This window comes from Suricata suricatta, chromosome 11 (genome assembly GCF_006229205.1).
Source record: "Suricata suricatta isolate VVHF042 chromosome 11, meerkat_22Aug2017_6uvM2_HiC, whole genome shotgun sequence".
NCBI classification, from domain to species: Eukaryota; Metazoa; Chordata; class Mammalia; order Carnivora; family Herpestidae; genus Suricata; species Suricata suricatta.
Window position 1 is genome coordinate 59,805,704 of NC_043710.1, and position 22,271 is coordinate 59,827,974.

Below are 22,271 nucleotides of genomic sequence, written 5' to 3' on the forward strand. Positions count from 1 at the left end.
ATAACTGAGGGATGGAGGGGGTACAATCACCTTGGCTTCCATTTCTAACCTTTTCTCTACTCATTTCATGTCCACGTCACCTGTACCCAAGCCCCAGGACATACAGTGCACGTCTCTGCCACCATGCTTTTTGTCTAGGTTGTCCTTCTGCCCAAAATACCCTCGGCAGGTCTTATCATCTTGCAAGGTCATTTATCCAACCAAGACTCACTGAGCACAGCCTGGTGCCAGCTTTGTGCTAGGGACCCAGTGTGCAGCAGAGACGACATTAGGAGAGGGGAGAGTGAGCAACAGCGCCCCCTAAAGAGGCGGGATGCCTCATGACCCCTTAACTGGACTGCGCCAGTCTGCCTGAAGTCAGGGCTGCGTGGTGGAAAGTCAGACACGGGGGAGAGAGCCCGCACCCATCTGCACAAGTCGCACTCAGCACCCAGCCCGCCTCCATCAGCACTGCCCGGAGAACCTCGAGAACCAGATGACCCAAGCGCTTCCAGATCGAGGGCTGCGCTATCCCAGCAAGCAAGTGCTAGGACAGCTGCCTTTTGTAAAACAGCGATTAAATTGAGCACTGAAACTATCACCACCTCAAGCAAGGGCTCTGACATTTTTCTTTCAATCCAGTGTCAGCTGCTAGCAGAAGGGAAAATGCAACCTACTTAAAAATAAATAAATAAATAAAAAGCAACAGCCCTCAGTGCTGAGCGTGTTGTCACAGCAGCTGCACAGAGGCCCCCGCAGCCTACATCCAGGTTCACTTTCCTCCTTCCTCCTTCCAAAGCCTGGGGAGGACGTGGTGGGATCATCCTGTCCCACCCCATCCTGGGTTGAGATAACTGGGCTCCAAGGAAGGCTATCAACAGTGTCCCAAGGCCACCAGCAAGGGAGCCCTCCTTTTTCACGTGCCTTGTGGTTTTTCAGCATCCTCTCTCATGAGGGAATACTATTATTCTCCCTGCTGTGCAGATGAGGAAACCGAGACTCCAATGGGCCACACACCTGGGTTGGGGCAGAGCTGAGATTTGGGCCGAACCCAACAGGACCCCTTGCAGTGCAGGGAGCGGCACGCCTTCTCCACGAGGGGGGCCTGTCCCTAAGGGTGGAAGAGAGGCGTCCCAGGGCGATCTCAGAGGTAAAGCCAGTCCTGCTTTTTTGCACTGTTAGCAAGCCTTCTGTGCCCCCTGTCCCAAGGGCCTATCTGGCAAGACGGGTGCCTGGGGAGTCGAGACACTAATCCACAGCTCTCCCGTGGCACTTCCTGTCTGCTTTTCACACAGAGGTGCAGAACGCCGGGGCGCCTGTCAGTTTTAGCTGGATAGAGGCGACTGTCAGTGAACCAAAAATCAACTTTTGTCTGAGTTAAAGAAATGACGCGAGGCACCTTTTGGTACTGATTCTTCTCACGGCTGCTCCCCTGGAACAGCGAGACACCCCTCCAGGACTCCCTGCTTGTTTCGTCGGCTGCCCCGGTGACTAACACGGGCCGGGAAGCCCGCAGGCGCCACAGGGAGACGAGGCTGGTCCAAGGTCTCGGTCGAGACTCACAAATACTCTTCCACATGTGACGCTACTAGTACTAAGAATGCTATTAACAACAATAATAGTATCTACCTTTTACTGAGTGCTAACGGTCCTGGGTGGTAGTCTCAGTCCTTTATGCAAATTATCTTACTGGAATTTTGCAACAGTCCTATGAAGTAGCTACTGTTGTCACCCGTTTTACAGATGGGTAAACTGTAAAGGCTGATAGAAGTTAAACGGACTTGCCTAAGGTCACAAGACATGTATGCAGCAGAGCTGAGATCTGAAAGCAGGCAGCCTAATTTCAGAACCCATGCTCTTAGCCATGTTGTTACAAGTTCTTTCAGTGTAAGATGGAATAATCAGTCCAGCCACACCAACTATAAGAGCCATAAGGAAAGTGGAAACAAAGGTTCAGAGAAGTTAAGCAACTTGTCCAAGTTTACACAGTTAGCAAGTGACAGAGCTGGACCAGAGTGGGGTCTTTTGATTCTACGCCATCTGTTTGAGCTGTGAACCCAGCGTAGTGGCAGAAAGTATGGCCTTTAAAATCTTATGTCCTTTACTGGTTTGGGGACCCTGTCAAGTTGTTCACTTCTGTGAGCTTCAGTTTCCTCTTCTAGAGCAAAACAGAAAGTAAAACCTCTCTCACAGATTTGTTGTGAGTGTTCAGAGATATGATTTTTTTAAAAATGTTTTATTTATTTTTGATATAGGAGAGACAGAGCAAGGGAGGGGGAGGGTCAGAGAGAGAAGGAGACACAGAACTGGAAGCAGGCTCCAGGCTCTGAGCTGTCAGCACAGAGCCCAATGCGGGGCTCGAACCCACGAATGTGAGATCTGACCTGAGCCGAAGTCGGAGGCTTAACCGACGGAGCCACCCAGGCGCCCCCAGAGATATGATTTGATGGGCTCGGACCAATACTGGACACACAGCAAAAATTCTAAATACCAACTACTACAATAGGAAAGTTAGCACATAAAATTTAGGAATGTGAAGTCGAAAAAGAATTGAAAGGCCCAGAGCCTGTGGAGTTGGGTAGACCGCTGTCCTGTCATTTGCCAGGTGAGGCTGGTGACTCACTCCAGCTCACTGGGTCTCAGTGTCCTCATCTGTAAATTGGGGAGAATAATCCACAGGGCTGCTTGGGAGATTTGAAAATGAGAAACTACAGGCAAAGTGCTCAGAAGAGAGAGGGGCACGTGGGCAGCACACAATCAAAGCTAAGTGCTCTCATTACTAAGAACCACAGTGGCCCCTCTTATCTTTACTACGCTACACCACACTGCCTTTTGTGCGGACAATGTTTTAAAAACAATTAGTTGCTAAAAAATAAAGCACTATTGCCATGGCTATACAAACTTTACGGTTTGACTTGTAACTAATCTTCCCCTCATTAGCACGCTCTCCCTATTTTGTTCCACAAACAGATTTCTTAACTTCAGAAAAGAAAAGGCGGAGAGTATTCAAATACTCAAAAACCTTCACTGGGAGAATGCATGAGTAAGGCAAGGAGCTCATGGTCAACAGCTACCTCTCTGAATGGGTGTCTTTGGAGACAAAAACATGCATCACTGTCTCTGGTGAGATGCTCCATGGATTCTTAAAAGGTCCTGCCTTGATTACCCTCCCAAACTAGAGTGGCCAAGTAACACCCCAGCGGGGGAAGACAACCCAGAGGCAAGGCCTTTGTGGGTGGGAAGTGCTGGCTGCAATTTCTCTATCTTCCTAGGAGAGTAACTGCAGATGTCTCTGCAAATGAACGGAAACTTTTGAACTAAAATCCGGAAGTCAAATGGATCTGTCAGGGTTCCCTCCGGATACTGCAGCCCTGAACAGAGAGCAGAGAAAGAACGACTCCTACCAGCCCTGTTTTCGCCTCCCCCTGTGCTGGTGGGGTGATATGATTCTTATCGGGAGCCTGATAGGATGTAGAAAATAATTACAAATGAAAAGGTTATTCATAATTTTTAAATGAGTTAATTAGTAAACCCAGTCAGACTCACTCATTACAGTAATTAATAATTGATTATACTTGAAATTAAACACAATTTTTCATCAAAAATCTAATTAAATATCTGTGCTTTTGCCTGTTGATTAGATTGGTTGGTCTGCTGGAAAAGTCTTTGTTAAGGATATTTGTGCTCAGCTGAGACAATTAATTTGATTTTTAATAATTGATAGCTCCTTCCAAGTTAGTCATCGCAGGCTGTGATTATGGCCGAGCAACAAGACACTCATCCCCTGCACCCCGCAGCTGGAGGGGACCCGGCGTCAAGGATGCCGCCCCAGCCCTTGAGGACAAGTAGGAAAATGCACCTGCAATGGCTTCACCTGCATGAGCATACTCCAGCCTCACATACATCCTCCCAGGGGAGGGGTCATGCCTATCTTCTAGATGAGGCAGTGAAGGCTCCGAATGAGAAGTGAGTTGCCCAGGGGTGAACAGCAGCTAGATGGCAGAGCGGGGAATGGAATCCAGGCAGGTCAGAGGCTGGATATAAGCTCTGAGTCTCCAGGGAATAAAGGGGACATCCCAGTCCTGCCCGTCTGACCTGGTCCTTGGATATGCAATCTATGGTCCGTCTTCAAGTGTCCGCAGAGCGGGGGTTTTATCAGGAGGCCGTATTTATTCTAGGTGAGGACACATTATCAGTGGACTAACCACTGCTAAAGTGAGATACAAACTCTCTTAAATCGACTGACCCCTCCTCTCCACCTACATTGCTACTGTCTTAGCTAATGCCCTCGGCTTCTCCCGACCTGTTTATTGTGACAGGGTCTATTCTTCCTTCGTCTGCACTTTTCTTTCTAAAATAAAAGTCTGACTACATCCTGTCACTGCTTAAAACCCTTCATTGCCCATCCAGGAAGGTCTGTCACCTGGCCTCCAAGGTCATCTTCATGATCTTACCGAACTCTCCTGCATTAGCTCCAATACCCCTCAAATGCTTCACACACAGACGAGGGCCTCACCACCACACTGTCCTCTCCTAAACCTAAAACTTCCCTCCATTTTCTATCCACTCTCTGCATGTCGCCTGACAACTAAACTCTGATTTGAGGATTTGGCTACGTCACCCTGCCCAGGGAGCCTCCCCTGGTGCTCTTGGAGCTGGGGCTTCCCAGAGCCCCTGAGCTGCCTCAATCACTGCTGACACAGCCGTCCACTTTTCAGAGCTACCGACAAGACGGCAGGGACCACATATTTAGCCTTAACATTTAGCGTAGTGCCTGGCCCAAAGCAGGTACCCTGTATGGTTTGCTGAATCAAAGACAAAATTCACAAAGTCATGGATGGAAAGACTGTCAGTGCTGGAAGGAAAAGTAAAGACCATCCAGTGAAAAACCCCAGTCGGCACTGGAATCTTATCCTGGCTATGTAGTCACTGAGCTTTCTTTGTACCCTTCCTATGACAAGGAGCTCACTATCTCCTGATAGATCCTATCTAAATTTAGATTGCAGACTGACCCCATAGAAGCCCATGGGATGTAAACAGAAGACAGTTTGCGTAATCATACAAAGGTTTATTCTTTCTCCCTGATGTAGGCTACACAGTATAAACCTTACAACTTCAATGTAAGTTGATGTCTTCATGTAGCAAACTACTTGACTCTTGATGAACAGGGACTGCCCTCATTCCAAAGTCTACTCATTTAGGAAATATAATATCAATCAAAACCAAGAGCTGCATTAGTGGTAAGCGGGGACACAGCATTGGTGGTGACAGAAAGAAACATTCATGCTATGTGATAGTGCCTGGAATTTCATAGCCCTCGCCTGTAACCCAGTTTACACTGATCAGTACCTTTCAGAGAGCCTGGTGGGCTCCGGCCCCTCCCAGTTTGGTGATTCCTTTTATCCACTGACACACAGTAGGGATGGCAAATGCCTGGTACATCATCAACATTCTCCATTCTGTTGACCATGATAGACACTACTAATCAATCACAGAGACCCTTTCCCACTGAGCCTGAAAATAGCCCCAGGACCCTTCTTTTTGAGAGAGGGAGAGAGAGGGAGAGAGGGACGGGGAGAGAGAGAGAGAGAGAGAGAGAATGTGCCCAAGTGTGACCAGAGGAGGTGCAGAGGGAGAGAGAGAATCCTAAGCAAGCTCTACCCTCAGTGAGGACCCAATACAGGGCTCGATCTCAGGAGAAAGATCACTACCTGAGCTGCAATCAAGACTCAGACGCTGAACTGACGGAGCCACCAGGCGCCCCCTCAGGATCCTTCTTAACACCGCTTTCTAGACAGCAACAACTAAGCAATCAGATAGAAGGGAAGAAACATGTATCTCACCTGGCCGTGGAGCCATGAAATTCTCTACACCAATCGTCACAAGGGAGAAAGAGGCCTGGTATACTGACAAAGGCTTACTATAGCTGGAGTCCTTTCTGCTTGAGGACTATCCTTCTCCTGATTACTTGTTTCTATGACACGAATCTTGAATGCTCGGTCCATGCTCAGATCCCTTCTCCTGAACAAGCTGGGGGCCCATGTTTCACTCATCATTCCTAGTGACCATGCATACTTCCTCTTTTCCATCCACAATAACTGCACTACGACAGAGTTATTTTCCACCGTGGACGACACCCTGTCTGCCTCTGGCTTGTGCCAGTTACTTCTGTTTCTCTTTACTGGGCTTAGACTGGAAAAGTCCTCCTTGCTTACAGAAGTATCTCAGAATTCCTCAGCATGGCTTCAGGGACTTCTCAAGCTGGCTTCACCTACCTTAAACCCTAGAATGACAGAATTTGAAGGCTGGAAAGGACAGAGGGTTAAGCCAACCCCTCTGGACACCTTTACCAACAGGCTGATTTACACAGAGGCAGAGGACACTAAGCGGTGCCTATGGATCTCTTCAGATTAACATCTTCCCTGGGAGCAGACCAAAGACAGGGGCAGAAGGAAGCAGGAAACCTGACCGTGGGGAAAACACATCAAAAGAACATCCAGAGGGTGGCAGCCTGTGGTGGCCAAGCAGGGGCCAAGAGGAGTTTCCTACATCACGGAGGTGGCCCGGGGTCAGCACGAAGGCCAGGCAGTGCTGCTCGGGGCCTCCGTGCATCCGTCAGCCAGCTCTCGCTGCTCGCTGGGACCTGCTGCTCCTCAGTCCTGACCATGGCTGCACTCTGGACTTGGGCTCCCGCAGGCCCCTCAGACCACTTTGGCACAACCTCACCTTCAGACATGCTTCCCGGCTGAGGTCAGCACAGTGGAATCTTGGGCAGTTCCCCTCCATCCCCAGGGTACCCCCCATCCTTCCTGCTCCTCATTGCAGCTATGCGGCACCAGCAGGAGAGGCCTGCCTGCTCTCCGGCCTCTCAGCTTGTCATTTCATTTGTCGTGACTCCAATCCATGACACGTGTGCCACAGATCACCACCTCGAAGGCTGGTTAGTGACTGCTTACGTCCAACAGAGGACAGAGCAGCTGCTAAGCTTTCTTGCTGGTTACAAGCAGAGGGGAGACGAGGGTTCCCAAGAGCTGACCTTGACAGTTTAGGAGGTGCAGGCCAGCACCCCAGGGCTGCATGGCTCACCACGTGTGCTTCAGCAGTCCTGGCGGCAAGGTGCCTGCAGCGCCCACAGGTGTGTTGTCTGCTGCCCTCTGGGTGAAGGGGAGCAGGGGGAGCTGGGGCGAGGGAGGTGCTTACCCACAAAGTACGCCAGCAGGATGACCAGCGTGGCTGAGATGACGATGGCGCTCAGGGCTGCGCACTTCCAGTTACAGTACTTGGAGGGCTTCTGGAGGTTGAAGGCCGGCCGGGCAAAGGTGCTGCGGGGCAGGGGCCGGGGTGGGGGGGAGTACACCGTGCTGGACGTCAGCGGGTACCCTGGCGAGGTGGTGCAGAAGAGCGGGGAGGTGCCTCCCGGCTTGAAGAGGAAGTGCCTGTGGGTGGAGAGAAGCCAGAGGGCGTCAGGGTCTGCAGACTCACTAGGACCAAGGTGAACCTGGAGGACAGAGGCAGCATAGAAGCATGCAGAGGAGCCTAGAGAATCACCACAGAGAAGACAGGAGGGACAGAGAAAAGGAGAGTCATGTACCAGACCACGTACCAGGGCACACGAACACACGCTTCCACGGAACACGGATGGGACAGTCCTACCCATGGGAAAACCACCCCCGGGCCAAGGCAGAGGTGTTACCGACTTGACAGAGGCTGGGTGTGGAGGTCCCTCTCTGGGGAAGGGATGGGGCGGAGATGCTGTTTCTTGGGTATTACACTAGCTGTTCTCTAAAATTATTGGCAGAAACTAGGAAAGTGTCTAAAACCCTGTTCTGTGCCTTAGAGATAATGGGACCTAAATTTTTCTTCTCTCTCCAATACCTACTTTGCCAGTGTACCTTGGTGGAGGCATGAAATACCATTGTTTTTAAAGGGTGTTTAGGGGGTGCAACCAAGAGACCACCATTAAGTTTTCCCATGGCTGGGTCTCCCCTACTGGCTGTTAGAAACCAATGGCAGTGGGGCGCCTGGGTGGCTCAGCCCGTTGAGCATCCGACTTCGGCTCAGGTCATGATCTTGCAGTTCGTGGGTTCGAGCCCCATGTCAGGCTCTGTGCTGACAGCTAGCTCAGAGCCTGGAGCCTCCTTCAGATTCTGTGTTTCCCCCTCTCATTGTCCCTCCCATGCTCATGCTCTGTCTCTCTCCCTCTCAAAAATAAATAAAAATGTTAAAAAAAAAAAAAAAGAAAAGAAACCAATGGCAGCAAAGGCCTTCAGAAGCCAGACTGCTGCCTTCCAAACTGCTGGTAAAAGCTGTGTAAGAGGACAGCCAGCCAGATGCATCCTCAGCCTAGCCATAGTCCTCAGGGCAGCATGGCATGGTCAAAGCGCATGGCTGTGGCCAAACTAGGTGTGAGGAAATCCTCCACAGCTTGTCTTTAACCATGGCCATGGGAGAATTTGTACACAGCCTGGGAAATGGGGTACATTGGTTGCACTGCTTCCCCCTGAAATCTTACAGCAATCTTGTACTCTGTGGGGGTGCAAAATGCCTCAGGCCACAGAATACATCCTTGGGGTTACAACACATAGGAATCAGGGCCTGTGCTGCATAAAAATTGCTATGAGATGTCTTTCAGAATGGCAGAGGCAGCCAATGAGATGCTGGGAGCTGCATATTAACTGTGCTATTAATATGCTGACAACAGGGTATTCCAAGGAGAAACTCTTGCAAGTTGAACATGGACGTGGGGATGGGCATGCAACATGGCCTCGTCACCTCCCGCGGGAAAGCCCAGGGAAAGGTCTCAGGTCTGCATGCAAGTGCAGGAGCCACAAGGACAGCATAGACAGAGAGGAGGGGTGGGGGATGTCACCTACCCGTCACTGTAAGCCCCATCATGGCGGGAGGCGCTGAGAATGTCCATCTCAATGAGGTTGTCCTGCAATGTCCCTAGGAATGGCTGCTTGCCTAGGTTTCTACGCACACATGGAGACATGAATGAAGCAATGAGTCATGCATCGATGAAGGGGGACAGTAGAGAAACACACGAAGGGGCTGTCTGGTGCAGCTGTGCGTGAGATCAGCGGGACATGGCCGCCAGGCGATGGGTCTGTGTGCAAGCCACGCGTGCGAGGGGCCTGCCCGGCTCAGAGCATCCAGAGGGAGCGTTCTCTATACAAACCTGAATGTCTGGCAGTTGTGGCCATCAAATCACAGCTCTCACTGACGAAGACTGACTACGTCTCAGGCACTGAGCTAGGCATGATATATCCATTTATTTCAAATATTCAAAATAGGCTATGCAAGGAAGGCATATCTCTCATTTTACAGATGAGGAAACTGACACATGGAGAGGTAACAGGATTTGCCAAGGTTACCAGCAGGCAAGGTTCAGTGCAGGAATTTGAGCTCAGGTTTTCTGTTTCCAAAGCCTGTGCTTTCTTTACTAGATACTGCGTACATCTGTTCAACCAACTTTGCTAGTCCAAAGGAAAAAAAAAAGATAAGCATTTGGGGTCATTTTCTTCTCAAGCAGTGGTGCTTGAACTCAAGGTGAGCACTAGATCGGTCTGGAGAGCTGTGCTTTGCTGAGGCCCACCCCGCAGAGATTCGGAGTCAGAAGATGGAGGTGGAGCCCGAGAATCTGCATTTCTCACAAGCCCCCAGGTTGATGCTGATGATATTTAGAGTGTCATGGTCCTTTAGCAGAGCAGGGACCTCAGTGATGGCTGAATGGTGAGAATGGTGCCCCTCAGAAGACAGAGGAGGCGTCTTTTGTTCCCTCCAAATACGCTGAGGGCAGCACATTTTGTGACAGAACCTATTTCTAATGCAGAGTCAAGACAGACACACTTGCCCTTCTGGGTCTCAATCATGCCTAACTGGCCTCATTCACATGAATGTGCTGGATCCTGTTTCCCAATATTTTCAAGGACTGCTGTCCCCTCACTTGAAAACCATGTAGTGCATCGTTTTAACAAGCTGGTGGTGGCGTCTGCCTGTTTAGGCACCTCAAGGAAGGACTGAGTGCAGAGAACTAACTTTTGGATCCAGCCCTGTGAGGGACCTTCCTGCCAACTTTGACCAGGCCTTGAGCACCAGAGAACCCAAATTCAAGTCCCTTTTCTGCCACTTTCTTGCTGTGTGGCTGTGTAAAAACTTCAACCTCTGCAATCCTACACTTTATCCATAAAATGGGGATAATAATACTAAGTTCACAAAGTTGATATAGGACCAGCTGAGTAATGTTGGAAGTATTTTTAAGGGCTAAACACATATTATAGAAGTTCTAATCCTAGGTTAGGTACATTAGTACTAACTTATGTAGCATTAGTACTAACACTAACAAATATTCTAGAGGTACTAATGTTAATCTGCCCTACATCTACCAAAGCTTATTCACTGTTCTAGAACACCGTATTATCTCATATAAATGTTACTCCCCACAACATTTCAATGTCAGCATTTTTACTTTGCAGGTCGGCAAGTCAGGGATCAGAGATGTGACTTTCTGAAGGTCCTATCACGGAGTGAGCAAGCGGCAAACCTACAAGAGAAGCCCAGTTTGTCTGATCCCACAGCTCAGGCCCCTCTGGTCCACAGGCCTGTGTCACCACCCAGCCTGTGGTTTGCCCCCATGGCCAGCCTCACATACTGAGATGAGGAAGGGCTACTGATACTTTCTCAGTGCGCCATTTCATTAGCCTCCGTGGGGACAAGGTGAGCACAAGGCAACACAGTTCAGCAGTCAGAGCCACTGAATAATGCCACGGGGATGGGGACTTCCCCTTCGAGAGAGTCCTGAGCCATGTGGGCCCCGCAGTCTGGGGCCAGGCTGTTCTGGTGGCGTTCGTGGCTTCCCACAGGGTATGAGAGGAACCGCAAGGGTGCACAAGTCCTTCCAGGTGGCCTTCTCATGGAAGGCTTCCTGTAACGAGGGAAGGCACAGAGACCCTGGGGTCAAAGAGGTCTCAGTGCCATCACTCATCGGCCATGAGGTAGTGAGTCTACCTCTCTGGGCATTCATAAACTGGGATAATCACTCTCCTTACAGAAGCCAAAACACAATTTGGATCATGCTCACAGCCTTCCCGTGATTTCATAGGAATAAAACCATGGCCCTTACCGGTGTATGCCAGGAATACAACATCTGGCCCCCTGCTACCTCTCCAACCTCATTTTCTGTGCTACATACATCCTGGCCTCCATGCTGCTACGCCAACCAGCTACCGCCTTTGCTGTTATTTGCCCGAATCACCTTCCCCCCAATATCTGCATGGGCCATTCTTTCCCACCTCATGGCTAACTGTAGTAGCTCCGGACCTGCTCTTCCTAGTTACCCCTGACCCCTTGCACTGCTTCAGTCTTCCACATTGTGTGTGTGCGCGCGCACACACACACACACACACACACACACACACACACAGTGTTTCCTTTTCCTATTGCAATTTAAGTTCCGTAAGGACAGAAATCTTACCTGCCTTGTTCTCTGCCATGTGCCCAGTCTCGAGGAGTGCCTGTACACAGTAGTAGGCACACCATAAATATTTGAAGACTGTGAATGATGGGGTGTACAAAGGGAAATGCCCCTGGCACACTGCAGGCACACAGTTGGTGTTTAATTGAGGGGAGCACAGGTGGTGTTTTATTATTTCCCTCATTCCCTGTGGTTGGGGAAGGGATTTCTAGCCTTTCTACAGACCATATGGCCCAGCCTGAGCAGGCCCTACCCTCTCCTGCCCAAAGGCCCCAGGGTGCCTCCCTGGGGCTGGCAGCCGGCTGCATGACATGCTCCAAGCACGTCACCAGGCTAGGACTGTGCTCTCAGGAAGTCAAACATGTACCTAAAAACCCATCTGAAACAATTACATATATTCAGGGGGGAAAAAGGACATAAAGGATAAAAACTGAAATGTTAGTATTGGGATTTTCCAGTGTCTGGATCAAGAGTGGTTTTTATTTCTACTTCTATAGTTTACGAAGAGAGAGCAGACAATGATCTCCCAAACGTGCAGATGTGTTAGGGCAGGGGAAGAGGGAGTGCGCTGGAACACGGTTTCTGGAGTGGGACACTGTGCCAGGTTCCCTGAAAAAGCTTTCCACATTTGCGCTAACTCGGACGTTAACCACTTACATCAGTTGGGAATTTGGGGGACACTAGCCCTTGCTGAAAATACTGCCGAGTCAGAAGGCTTCTGCTGCCTTGAAATGCCCCTGTTCTGTGCTTCTGAAACTTAGTTTTGAGTCAATGAGGCCTCATTTCATCTGTGAGGAACTTGAGGCCCAGAGAGACATGTGTCCTGCTCACACACACACAGCAAGTTGGTAGCAGAGCTGAAACTAAAGCTGGCATGTCCGGGCTCCTAGTTCAAGTCTCCTCCCCAAATTTCCTGCCATCTCCTACTCCCAACTCTGAGGTTCCAGTTCTTCCGGAAAACAAAAGGAACAAGGATTTCCTAATGGAGGCCCATGCGGCCAAGGCCTCCTTAAATCACAGTCCTGCCTAGTCTCCAGCTCACGGCTGCTGGGAACTCCAGTGTGGACACTGGATTCATTGGACCCTCACACTGGTGGGTGTTTTACCTCATTTTAACAAATAGAGAAACGGAGGCCCAGTCTAGCTGAGTGACTGCCCAAGGTCACACAGCAGCCAAAAGGCAGAGCTGGGACTGAAAACCACATCCCTCTGCCCTCACTGCCCGCAGCCGCCTCTCAGAAGAGAGTTGCTGAGTACCCAGAGAGGGGTCACAGCGAGGCGCAGTCCTGTTCTCCCGTCTCTCCTCTGACTGGGGAGGGGCTGCCTGCCCTCTAAGCCTGAGAGGAGGCCTTGGGCATGTCCATGAGCTGCCTGAAACTCAGCCCGGGGCAGGTGGAGCTCGCCCTGCAAGGACAGAACCAATAGCCTTTGGGAAGGAAGTGGCTGGAAAGTCGCAGTGGACAGGTCTTCAGTCACCAGCTCATCTCACTATGAGTCTGCTGTCCTGGACCATGCATCGCCCACACAGCCCTGGGACAGCCAGCCAGGAAAACAGGACAGGCAGGCATTATGCCCACATCCTGCAGCTGAAACCCACAAGGAGTGCAGGCCATCAGAGACTTGGCCAAGACCACAGAAAGACTGTGATAGAGCTAGCATTTGAACAAATGAATGAACAAAGAAACAAGAAATGATCTGGGTCTTCCAGGTCAGTGATCTTTCTGAAAGGCCAATCCCATAACGTTACTCCCTAGTGAAAAGATGTTCATAACTACTCACCCCACTTCTGCCTCCCATCAGCCCCCATGCCCATCTTTGTCTAGAACTCAAGGCCCTCCACTCCCATTTCCATGAGGCCCATGTGCTCCCACATCCCCCGACTCTCAGCCATTTCTCCAAGGTACTAAGTGCTCTCAGCTCTGTGCTTTTGCACAGCTATGCCTCATCCCAGAATTCCTTTCTCCCCTCTGAGCTCCTCCCAATTCAGGTCTGAATCATCAGGAAGGCAGTGCTGGAGAGCAGCTACTTCCATGGGCTCTGGAGCCAGTGGCCTGGGTGCAGATCCTGGCCTTGCCACTTGCTGTCTGTGGTTCCTTAGTCAAGTTACTTCACTTTCCTGTCTTCAGATTCTTCACCTCTCAAGCGGAGATGATAATAAGACTACCTACCCATGCAGTACAGTAACCATAGTAGTTCTGACTGAGGTTTTCCAGAGGGTTCCCAGCATTAACCCATGAGTGGCTGACTCACTGTGTCTGAACTATGAGTACTAACATTATGGTTCACTTTCCTTCCAGGTGTCTGGAATTTGGGCCTTTGCCAGGCAGAAGGTGCCTGTGTGACCAGCTCCATCAAAACCTGGGTGCTGAGTCTCTGATGTGCTTCCCTCTAAGGAGCCCCAGGAAGGGCCCCGTGAATGTTTGGTGTGATTGTTCCTTGATGCCCCCCATACAGAGGGAGCCACACCCTCCTCTCTGCTAACTACACCCCCCAAGTCAGAGCATTAGCATCTTCATTCATTCATTCATTTATGGGTCTGCCTTCCTCATAAGACCATGAGCTGCTTATTGGATAGTGACTCTTGTTTTCTGCATGCCTGGGGCCAAATCATCAAACGACAAGGACAACTGTCCATCCCAATTTCCTGCAATGCTCCAGAGCTGGCCTGGACCAGCAGGAGGTACTGTATGCTATTCTGTGCACTATACAAAGCCTGGGTTGGAGACCACCAGGATTACCTCCCATCCCTGAAGGCTGGGCAGGGCTATTCCCCAAATTGAGCATGACCACACAACGGGCCTCAGCCTCCCAAACCAGGCCTGGGAGCAGATGAGCTGGAGCAGGGGTCTGGCAGCCTTGTGCTCTGGCTTCCCCTTCAACTGACAGGAGCCCGACAGGCTATTAATCAGACAATCCCTATGAAATCAATTAAGCATTTGATGCTGCAGAGCGTGAAAGAAGTTGACCAGGGTACAGTGGACCCTGAACACATGGATCCTACCAGAATGGACCACAGATGTACCAGTGGGCCTCAAAGCAACATGTGACCCCAGCTCTGGGAATCACAGGGAGGCCTAAGGTCCCCCTGGGGACTCTGTTACCCTTAGAAGGTGCTAGAGACAGCAGGTTAAACAAGTCTTCCCTCTCACTTGCCCTCCTGCCTGCCTTTCTTACTCTCTGGCATGAAATATAACCCCCTCCTGGTTATTCTGCCAGCTGTTTTGCTACTTGCTCAGCTATTTATTTTTGACTCTCAGCATAAGCTCAGTGTGACAATTACAGAAGGGCCTGTGACTGTTCCTCTGGCATCAGGGGGCTCCCCATTCTGGTGTGGCTTGGTAATGGCTGTTGGCTACAATGGCCTCAACTAGGCCCTGCTCTCTTGGGCTTCCAGGCCTCCACTCAGGCTGTGCCTCCCTCACACCCCTTCTTCCTAGCTCGGCCTGGGGACCCCTGCTTGCTCTCTATCAGTCTCTGAGCACCAGGACCATGGGAAGTCTTCCCTTTTCCCCCACTCAAGTTAGGTATAACATTTCATTCATCTGTTCCACTGTTCATTCATTTAACCTGCATGTTAATGTTCTTCCACTACCCCTCACGTGGCAAGCCCTGTGTTACCTGCTGAAAATCCAGGGGCAATTAAAACACAGATTCCGTGTGTACCTGTATCACAGCACGGCCTACCACAAGAGTCTGTTCTCTTCGATGTATGGCCCGCTGGGCACACAGTAGGCGTTCGGTGAGTATTTACTGAATAACAAGCACAACATGGGAAGCAGCTGAGCACTTACTGTGCGCCGAGACAGGTTCAGAGCTGATCGCATGTAATTGCCACAACAGCCTCAGGAGGCACTACGGTGGGTTAGAAGTGGCTGAAAGTCCTCGGGCACTTCTCCTCTTGAGAAGTCCCTCTCGTTGAGGCTGGCTGGCCTTGGACTGCTCTGACCAACAGAACAATGGCAGAAGGGACACTATGCCAGGCCAAGCCTTTAAGAGGATGGGCAACTTCTGTCTCAGGGCCATAGAGCTCTGAGCCACTGAGTATGAAGTCCACTCCCCGCTGGGAAGACTGGGTGGAGAGGCCATGAGACCACACTAGAGGGTGACGGTCCACTGAGCCCAGCTGCCTCCAAGGCCCAGGCATGCGAGTCAAGCCACCTGGCTCCTTCAGACTGCCCAGCTAACGGTAATACCACTGACCGAGCCCAGCTGACGTCATGGGGCTCAGACCAGCCCAGCTCTTCCTGCACTCCTGACACACTGTGCCATCTCATCAGCTGGTGATTGTTTAAGCTACCAAGTTTGACAGTTACTTGTTATGCAGCAATAGAGAATCGGAACAGGAAGTTACTAAGATTTGCTCCCTTTTAGAGATGAAGAAATTTAGGGTTGAGGTCCACAGCTAGTGAGCCACAGGGTGGGGGTGTGGGCACAGGATGCGTCTGACGCTAAAACCTGTGCTATGACAACTAGCTTCAGTGAAAGGACCATCACTGTGTCCTCAGAACACTGAGGCCACACTTCCCTCTCCAACGTGGAGAAAAAGTTGCAACCTACTATTTCCTCTCAACTCCTCTGGTGAGCAGGAGCTCAATAAATAGTTTTTCAGGACTTTTTTTTTTTTTCCACAGGGTTGATATGGAAAGATGATGTATATGAAAAACATGGGAAATCATTTTTAGAATGTGTTTTTTAAAAATTTTTTATTTATTTTTGAGAGACAGAGGGAGACAGCAAGAGCAGGGGAGGGGCAGAGAGAGAGGGAGACACAGAATCTGAAGCAGGCTCCAGGCTCTGAGCTAGCTGTCAGCACAGAGCCCGATGTGGGGCTCAAACCCACGAACTGTGAGATCATGACCTGAGCCGAATCCGGACGCTTAACCGACTGAGCCACCCAGGCGCCCCTAGAGTGTGTCTTTTAATGTAGGGCACTGTGCTTCATGTTTTTTATGTGGTTCACTTCCTTCCAATTGGAGAGGCATGAATTCTTAGCCCAATTTACACAGGCAAATCGAGGGTCAGGGATGTTCATGAATTTGCCAGACCAGTAACTGTTAAAGCCAAGACAGGAATCCTGTCCTCTGACTGTAAAGTCTGTTCTCTTCCTATCTTACCATGCTGGTCAAAATTACCTGCGATTCTATCTGCCAGGCGGGGCACCAATCCCTCTTCAACCTGTTGGTTTTGTGCCATCAACCAGGAAAGGTCGGTATTACGGCCCAGAATTCTGATTGTGTTACACCATGTATTAAGCACCCCTCCCAGTTTTAGACCATTTTCAGATGCATCTGGGGTCACAAAGGAGGTCTACCTCAAATATTTCATCTGGGTCTCTGAGAGTAGGTAGGACTTTGCTAGACCAAGAAGTAAGGAGGACGGAGCTTTGGCAGACTACTGTACGAGAGCAGGTGCAAAGGCACAGAGGCCTGAAAGGGGTGGGCATCTGGGGGAAGACTGATACACACACACATATATATATACACACACTCATACATGTGTTGGATATTAAATATGTATATATCTGTATAGATTTATATAAAATAGTATATATGAGTGTATATATATATATATATGCAGGCATGTTAACAATGGTTATGTTTGGTGGTAGATATAATTGATTTTCTTTTATTTCCTTAATGTTTTATAGAACATTACTTGAGAGATAAAATAGAAGGACAAAGAAAACCAAGTTCCCTGTGGTTTGTGCAATGGATGTGAAAGGACAGAGGGTCAGAAAGGCAGGTGTTGCTGGCTGATGAGGCCAGAGAGGTCAGCTGGGACCACTCTATCAGGAAAACGCCCTACTGCTGGTCCTCTATCTTCCTTTCCCTTCAAAAACCTGGAGAACCACCTACTTTGATACCAAGGGATAAAAATGAACATCTAAGCAGAGGGAATGGCTACTGTGTTCCATGCAGAGAATCAGAACCATTGATTACTTATTTGCTGACTTCTTTCAGTCATGTGCAGTCATTCAATAAGCACACAGGAAATAACAAAGATCTGATTAAGCTACTCTGGTTGGGATGGGATATGATCATCCAACTCTGTCACTCAGGAGAGCAAAGCATGCATATCAGGAAAACTCACACATGATTTTAGAGGATGTCAACAAAAACAATATTAATTAAGAGACTGGGAGTGGGGCAAGCTGGGCTGTGTCTCTAAGAGATTTGCTTTTGGGAAAGTGATTCTACAGGAGTAAAATGGCACCAAGGGATGGTGATTTTCTCTCACTGGATCCCACAAGCTCAACGTACAGAGGTCACAGTGCCAGACAGAGTCAGATGGGGACCCGTTCCATGTATAGATTCATTTCACCTCTAAGTGTGGAATGACTTTTGTCCTCTTCACAGATAAAGAACAGGGATTTGAGCCTAAATGTCCAACAACTGATGAATGGATAAGGAAGATGTGGTTATTACATACAATGGAATACTACTTGGTAATGAGAAAGAATGGAATCCTGCCATTTGCAGCAATGTGGATGGAACTGGAGGGTTTTACACTAAGTGAAATAAGTCAATCGGAGAAAGACAGATTCCAGATGTTTTCAGTCATATGCGGATCTTGAGAAGACCATGAAAGAAGGGAAGGGGAAGAAAGAAAAAAAAATTACAGAGAGGGAGGAAGGCAAACCATAAGAGACTCTTAAATACAGAGAACAAACTGAAGGTTGATTGGGGGTAGTGGGGAAGGGAAGTGGGTGATGGGCACTGAGGAGGGCACTTGTTGTGATGAACACTGTTGTATAGAAGCCAATTTGACAAATTATATTAAAAAATAATTAAAAAAAAAGAACAGGAGTTTGAGAACATAGAAGCTATGTTTCCCCACTACTTTGAGAAATAGGGTAGAAGATGAAGAGGTCCTAATTGTGCTAGACTGGGACACTTCACCTTTAGAGAAGGTAGGGCAAGGCTATGTCCCCCAAAGTCGACAGACTGGTAGCATTATGGGTAAATTTTAAAAAAATTATTTAATTTAAATTGAATTTAGTTAACATATCGTGTGGTAAACATTTCAGGAATAGGATTTAGTGATTCATCACGTACATATAACACCAGTGCTCATCCAAGCAGTGTCCTCCTTAATGTCCCTTGCCCATTTAGCCCATCCCCCAGGCAACACCCCACCAGTCACCCTCAATTTATTCTCTGTATTTAAGAGTGTCTTATGGTTTGTCAGATTTTAATCTTATTTTTGCTTTCCTTCTGGATTATGGGTAAATCTAATTTTTGTCTTTATATAGTTCTGCGTTTTCTCCAGTGAGTTTGTATGCCTGTATAATCTTATAAGAAAAAAATAAAAGCTCATTTCCATTTTGGGAAAATAGTGGCTAACCAGAGGAAAGGAGGGCAGCTACAGAACTGGCGCTGACTGAAGTCCCCAGATGGAAGGGAGCACCCTGCAAGGCTAGAAGGCGGCAGAGGGGGCAGGTCCAGGCCAGGGGAGACCAGAAGGTGGTCGTGGTGTATGGAAATAGCACAGTGAAGAGTCAGGTGTCCTGGGTTCACATCTTAGCCACATGTCCACCATCTATGTGACCTGAGCTAGTCAGGTCTTTCTGATTCTCAGCTTCCAATACTCCCAAACGGGATCACAAATCACAATAAGGACTTCTTATAGGTGTGAGGATTCCATCACATTTCAAGTATGAAAGGTCTTGTAACCGCAAATTGTTGATGTATCAATGTTAGGGATTATAGGGGTATGGTAAGAAGTCTGTGGGAAGGAGAGGAGAGAAGAGAGGGGGAAAGATAAAAGAGGGGGCAGGAGAAAGGGAGGAGGGAGGAGAAAGGAGGGGGGAAGAGAAAGGAGGGGAGGAGAAGGGGGAGACAGGAGGCGGGGAGAAAGGGGGGAGATCATTCCCTGAGCACCCACCCCAGGCCAGGCAGGCCCCAGGCCAGGCACGGGGTGACAAAATCACAGTAGGGAAAGGCCGAGATATGAGCCCAACTAAACACTGACCAGAACCTGCTCTCTGCCCCCCCGGGGCACACTCAGCTCTCATCTGCTTTGACAACAGCTCCCTCCAGTGAGCAGCACCCCCACCGCATAGCCGAGGAAAGAGGGCACAGAAGGGCTCATACCTTTGTCAGCGGCAGGCCAGCCCTGGACATGGGGCTGACGGATTCGCAAGCGCCTGCTCTCCCTGCCCCACGCCCATCCCGCCGCCCGGCTCCCTTTCTGGAGGGCGGCCAGAGAGCAGCCTCTGCCAGCTTTGCCCGCATCCCAGCTAGGCGGTGGGGGGCACACGGAACGGCCCCTCCCCCTCAGCCCGCCGGCCCGCACCTGGTCTCCAGGGGGATGTTGCTGTTGAGCAGCCAGTTGTCCGGGGCGTGGGCTGGCTCCTGGGCGCCGGCGGCGGGGGGCTCTCCTCCGGACAGCGAGTGGTCCGTGGGGGCCGGGCTGGGGTTGCTCCTCGGAGTGAAGTTGCCCCGGTTCAGGGAGTTGATGGAGGCCGCGTGGTGCTGGTTGGGCGTGTGCGCGTGAGCGAGTGGTGGCGGCGGCGTCCGGAGCCGCGGGTGGTTCTGCAGGCCGCCCGGGTGATCTAGGGCACAAACACGTGCGGTCAGCGGGGCGCCGAGCCACCTGGTCCCGAGGCCCACGCGGGCGCAGCCGGGCGGCCATGGGCGCGGCCGAGCATGCGTGTCCGTGCGGTGGGGAGATGGCTGCCAGACCTGGACTTACTGAGCACCTATTATTTTCGGGGCTAGGGACACATCACCGAACAAAACAGACAAAATCCCTGTGCCCGTCGAGCTTAAATTCGAAAAGAGAGATAATTAAGATGTTAAGATTAAGAAAGATTAAAAAAAAAAAGTAGCCTCTAACGACACCCACTTCACACGGTTTCTTTAATACTTTCTTTAATACTTTGTTTTTCAAGCGTGGTGCGGGACCAGCAGCTTCAACATCACCTGGGAATTTGTTAGAAGAGAACATTCTGGAGCCCTGGCCCAGATTTACTAAACCCTGAACCCTTGCGGGTCCCAGCAATCTGATTTCACAAACTCTCCAGTTAATTCCAACAGATGCTAAAAGTTGACAAACATTAATTATATTTAGTGGTACATAGAAAATGAAACAAACAAGATAAGGAACATAGATAGTTTACTGAGGTGGTGATAAATCCAAGAACACATAAAGTCAGGAAAGGGCCTAGGGCCTGGGTAAGTGGAGGCTGTGGTGAAATTTTAGGCTAAGTGGTCAGTGATAGCGTCGGGGAAGGGCAAATTTAGAGGAAAGGGAATGAGCTGAACTAAAAACCACCTGGGCGTTATTAAGAACGACCATTAACACCCACTGGGCACTTACTATGTGCCAGGCACCATTCTGAGCCTGCTCCATGTTTAAGTTCAGCTGATCCTCATGACCCAATGAGGAGCAGGTACTATTTTTATCCCCAAGTGACAGACAAGGAAATTAAGATACATCTTTCATTTACTCCCTTCAACTACTCAGAACAGTAAGTATTACCACCAGATTTTTGGGTGAAAAACAGATTTCAGGATAAAGCTCACATAGGGTCTAGCAAGCCCTTCAGAGTGTGACCCACCCACCCATCCAGCCCTACCTCTCTTCATCTTCCTCCCTCTTCCCTTCACTCCTGCCACACCTTTCGCCCAAAGCCAAGAGGTCTGTTGTGGCAATCTAGTGGCTTAAACTACATTTCCGATGAGCACGGTCCCCAGGAATGGAAAGGTTCCGCTCTAAAAATGTGCCATGCGGTGCCAGCAGGAATGTCCCTTAGTGGGAGGGGGTAAGGCATGGGAGGCAAAACAGGCAGACAGCAGCCCGCCTTGGACCAGGGAGAAGGCGAGAATAGCAGGGTCGTCTGGTTTGTCCAGCCGTCCTCCGGCATCACTTTAATGGAGACATTTGGAGCCTGGGACAGAAGCCAGCAGCAGAAGCATCCTCCTGAGCTGGCTGAGTGTCCCCCCTACCCTTGGCCTTTCAGGCTGCTGGCTGCAGTCCAGGGCTCCGAAGCAGCGAGAGGGATTGGACCACTACTGTCCAATGCTTATCAGGAGGCCGGCAGTGAAGAGTGACCTAGCCCTTGCTCCAGGTCCCCCGCCAGGAGTCCACCTCCTTGTGGCATTTTTACCTAACGGATACTGATAGTTGCTGCCACCAGCACTTAACTGTGTGTACTTTTACAGCCTTACGTTTTCTAATGCCCACAACCACCCCCCAGAGGGCAGTATTACTATCATTCCCATTTTATAGATAAGGAAGCTGAGGTTTGCAGAACTGCTAAGGGGTCCTTTATTTTACTTATTATTTTTATTTATTTTTAAGGATTTATTTATTTTTGAGAGACAGAGCGTGAGTGGGCAAGGGGCAGAGAGAGGGGGGACAGAAGATCCCAAGCAGGCTCTGCACTGACAGCAATGAGCCTGATGTGGGGCTTGAACTCATTAACTATGAGGCCATGACCTGAGCTGAAGCTGGACGCTCAATCGACTCAGCCACCCAGGCCCCTCCCCTTTTTGTTTTATTTTGCAGAGAGCACATTTGGAGGAGAGGGGCAGAGGGAAAGAGCGAGAGAATCTCAAGCATGCTCCATGCTCAGTGTGAAGCCCAATACAGGACTTGATCCCACCACCCTGGGATCATGACCCAAGCTGAAAGCAAGAGTCGGACAGTCAGTCAACTGGGCCACCCAGGCGCCCCACTAAAGGGGTCCTTATTAATACAAAGCCTGACTTCTGTCTACCAAACCACGATGCCTTTGCATAAGACACAGAATCGAGCTTGACTGTCTCAGTCCGTGGCCAAAGACAGAAGAAAACCTCTCAGTTCAGACAGCAAG

The 22,271-nt window shown here is 49.9% G+C and overlaps 1 protein-coding gene across 1 annotated transcript in view; it reads right to left on the reverse strand.

Moving 5' to 3' along the window:
* TENM4 (teneurin transmembrane protein 4) overlaps window positions 1-22,271 on the reverse strand; it is a 731,443-nt gene that overhangs the window by 212,390 nt on the left and 496,782 nt on the right. The window contains exons 6-8 of the mRNA XM_029957014.1: window positions 19,748-20,006; window positions 8,853-8,951; window positions 7,180-7,415 (exon numbers count right to left, since the gene is read on the reverse strand). Coding sequence (XP_029812874.1) covers window positions 7,180-7,415; window positions 8,853-8,951; window positions 19,748-20,006 — 594 coding nt within the window. The remainder of the gene's footprint in view (window positions 1-7,179; window positions 7,416-8,852; window positions 8,952-19,747; window positions 20,007-22,271) is intronic.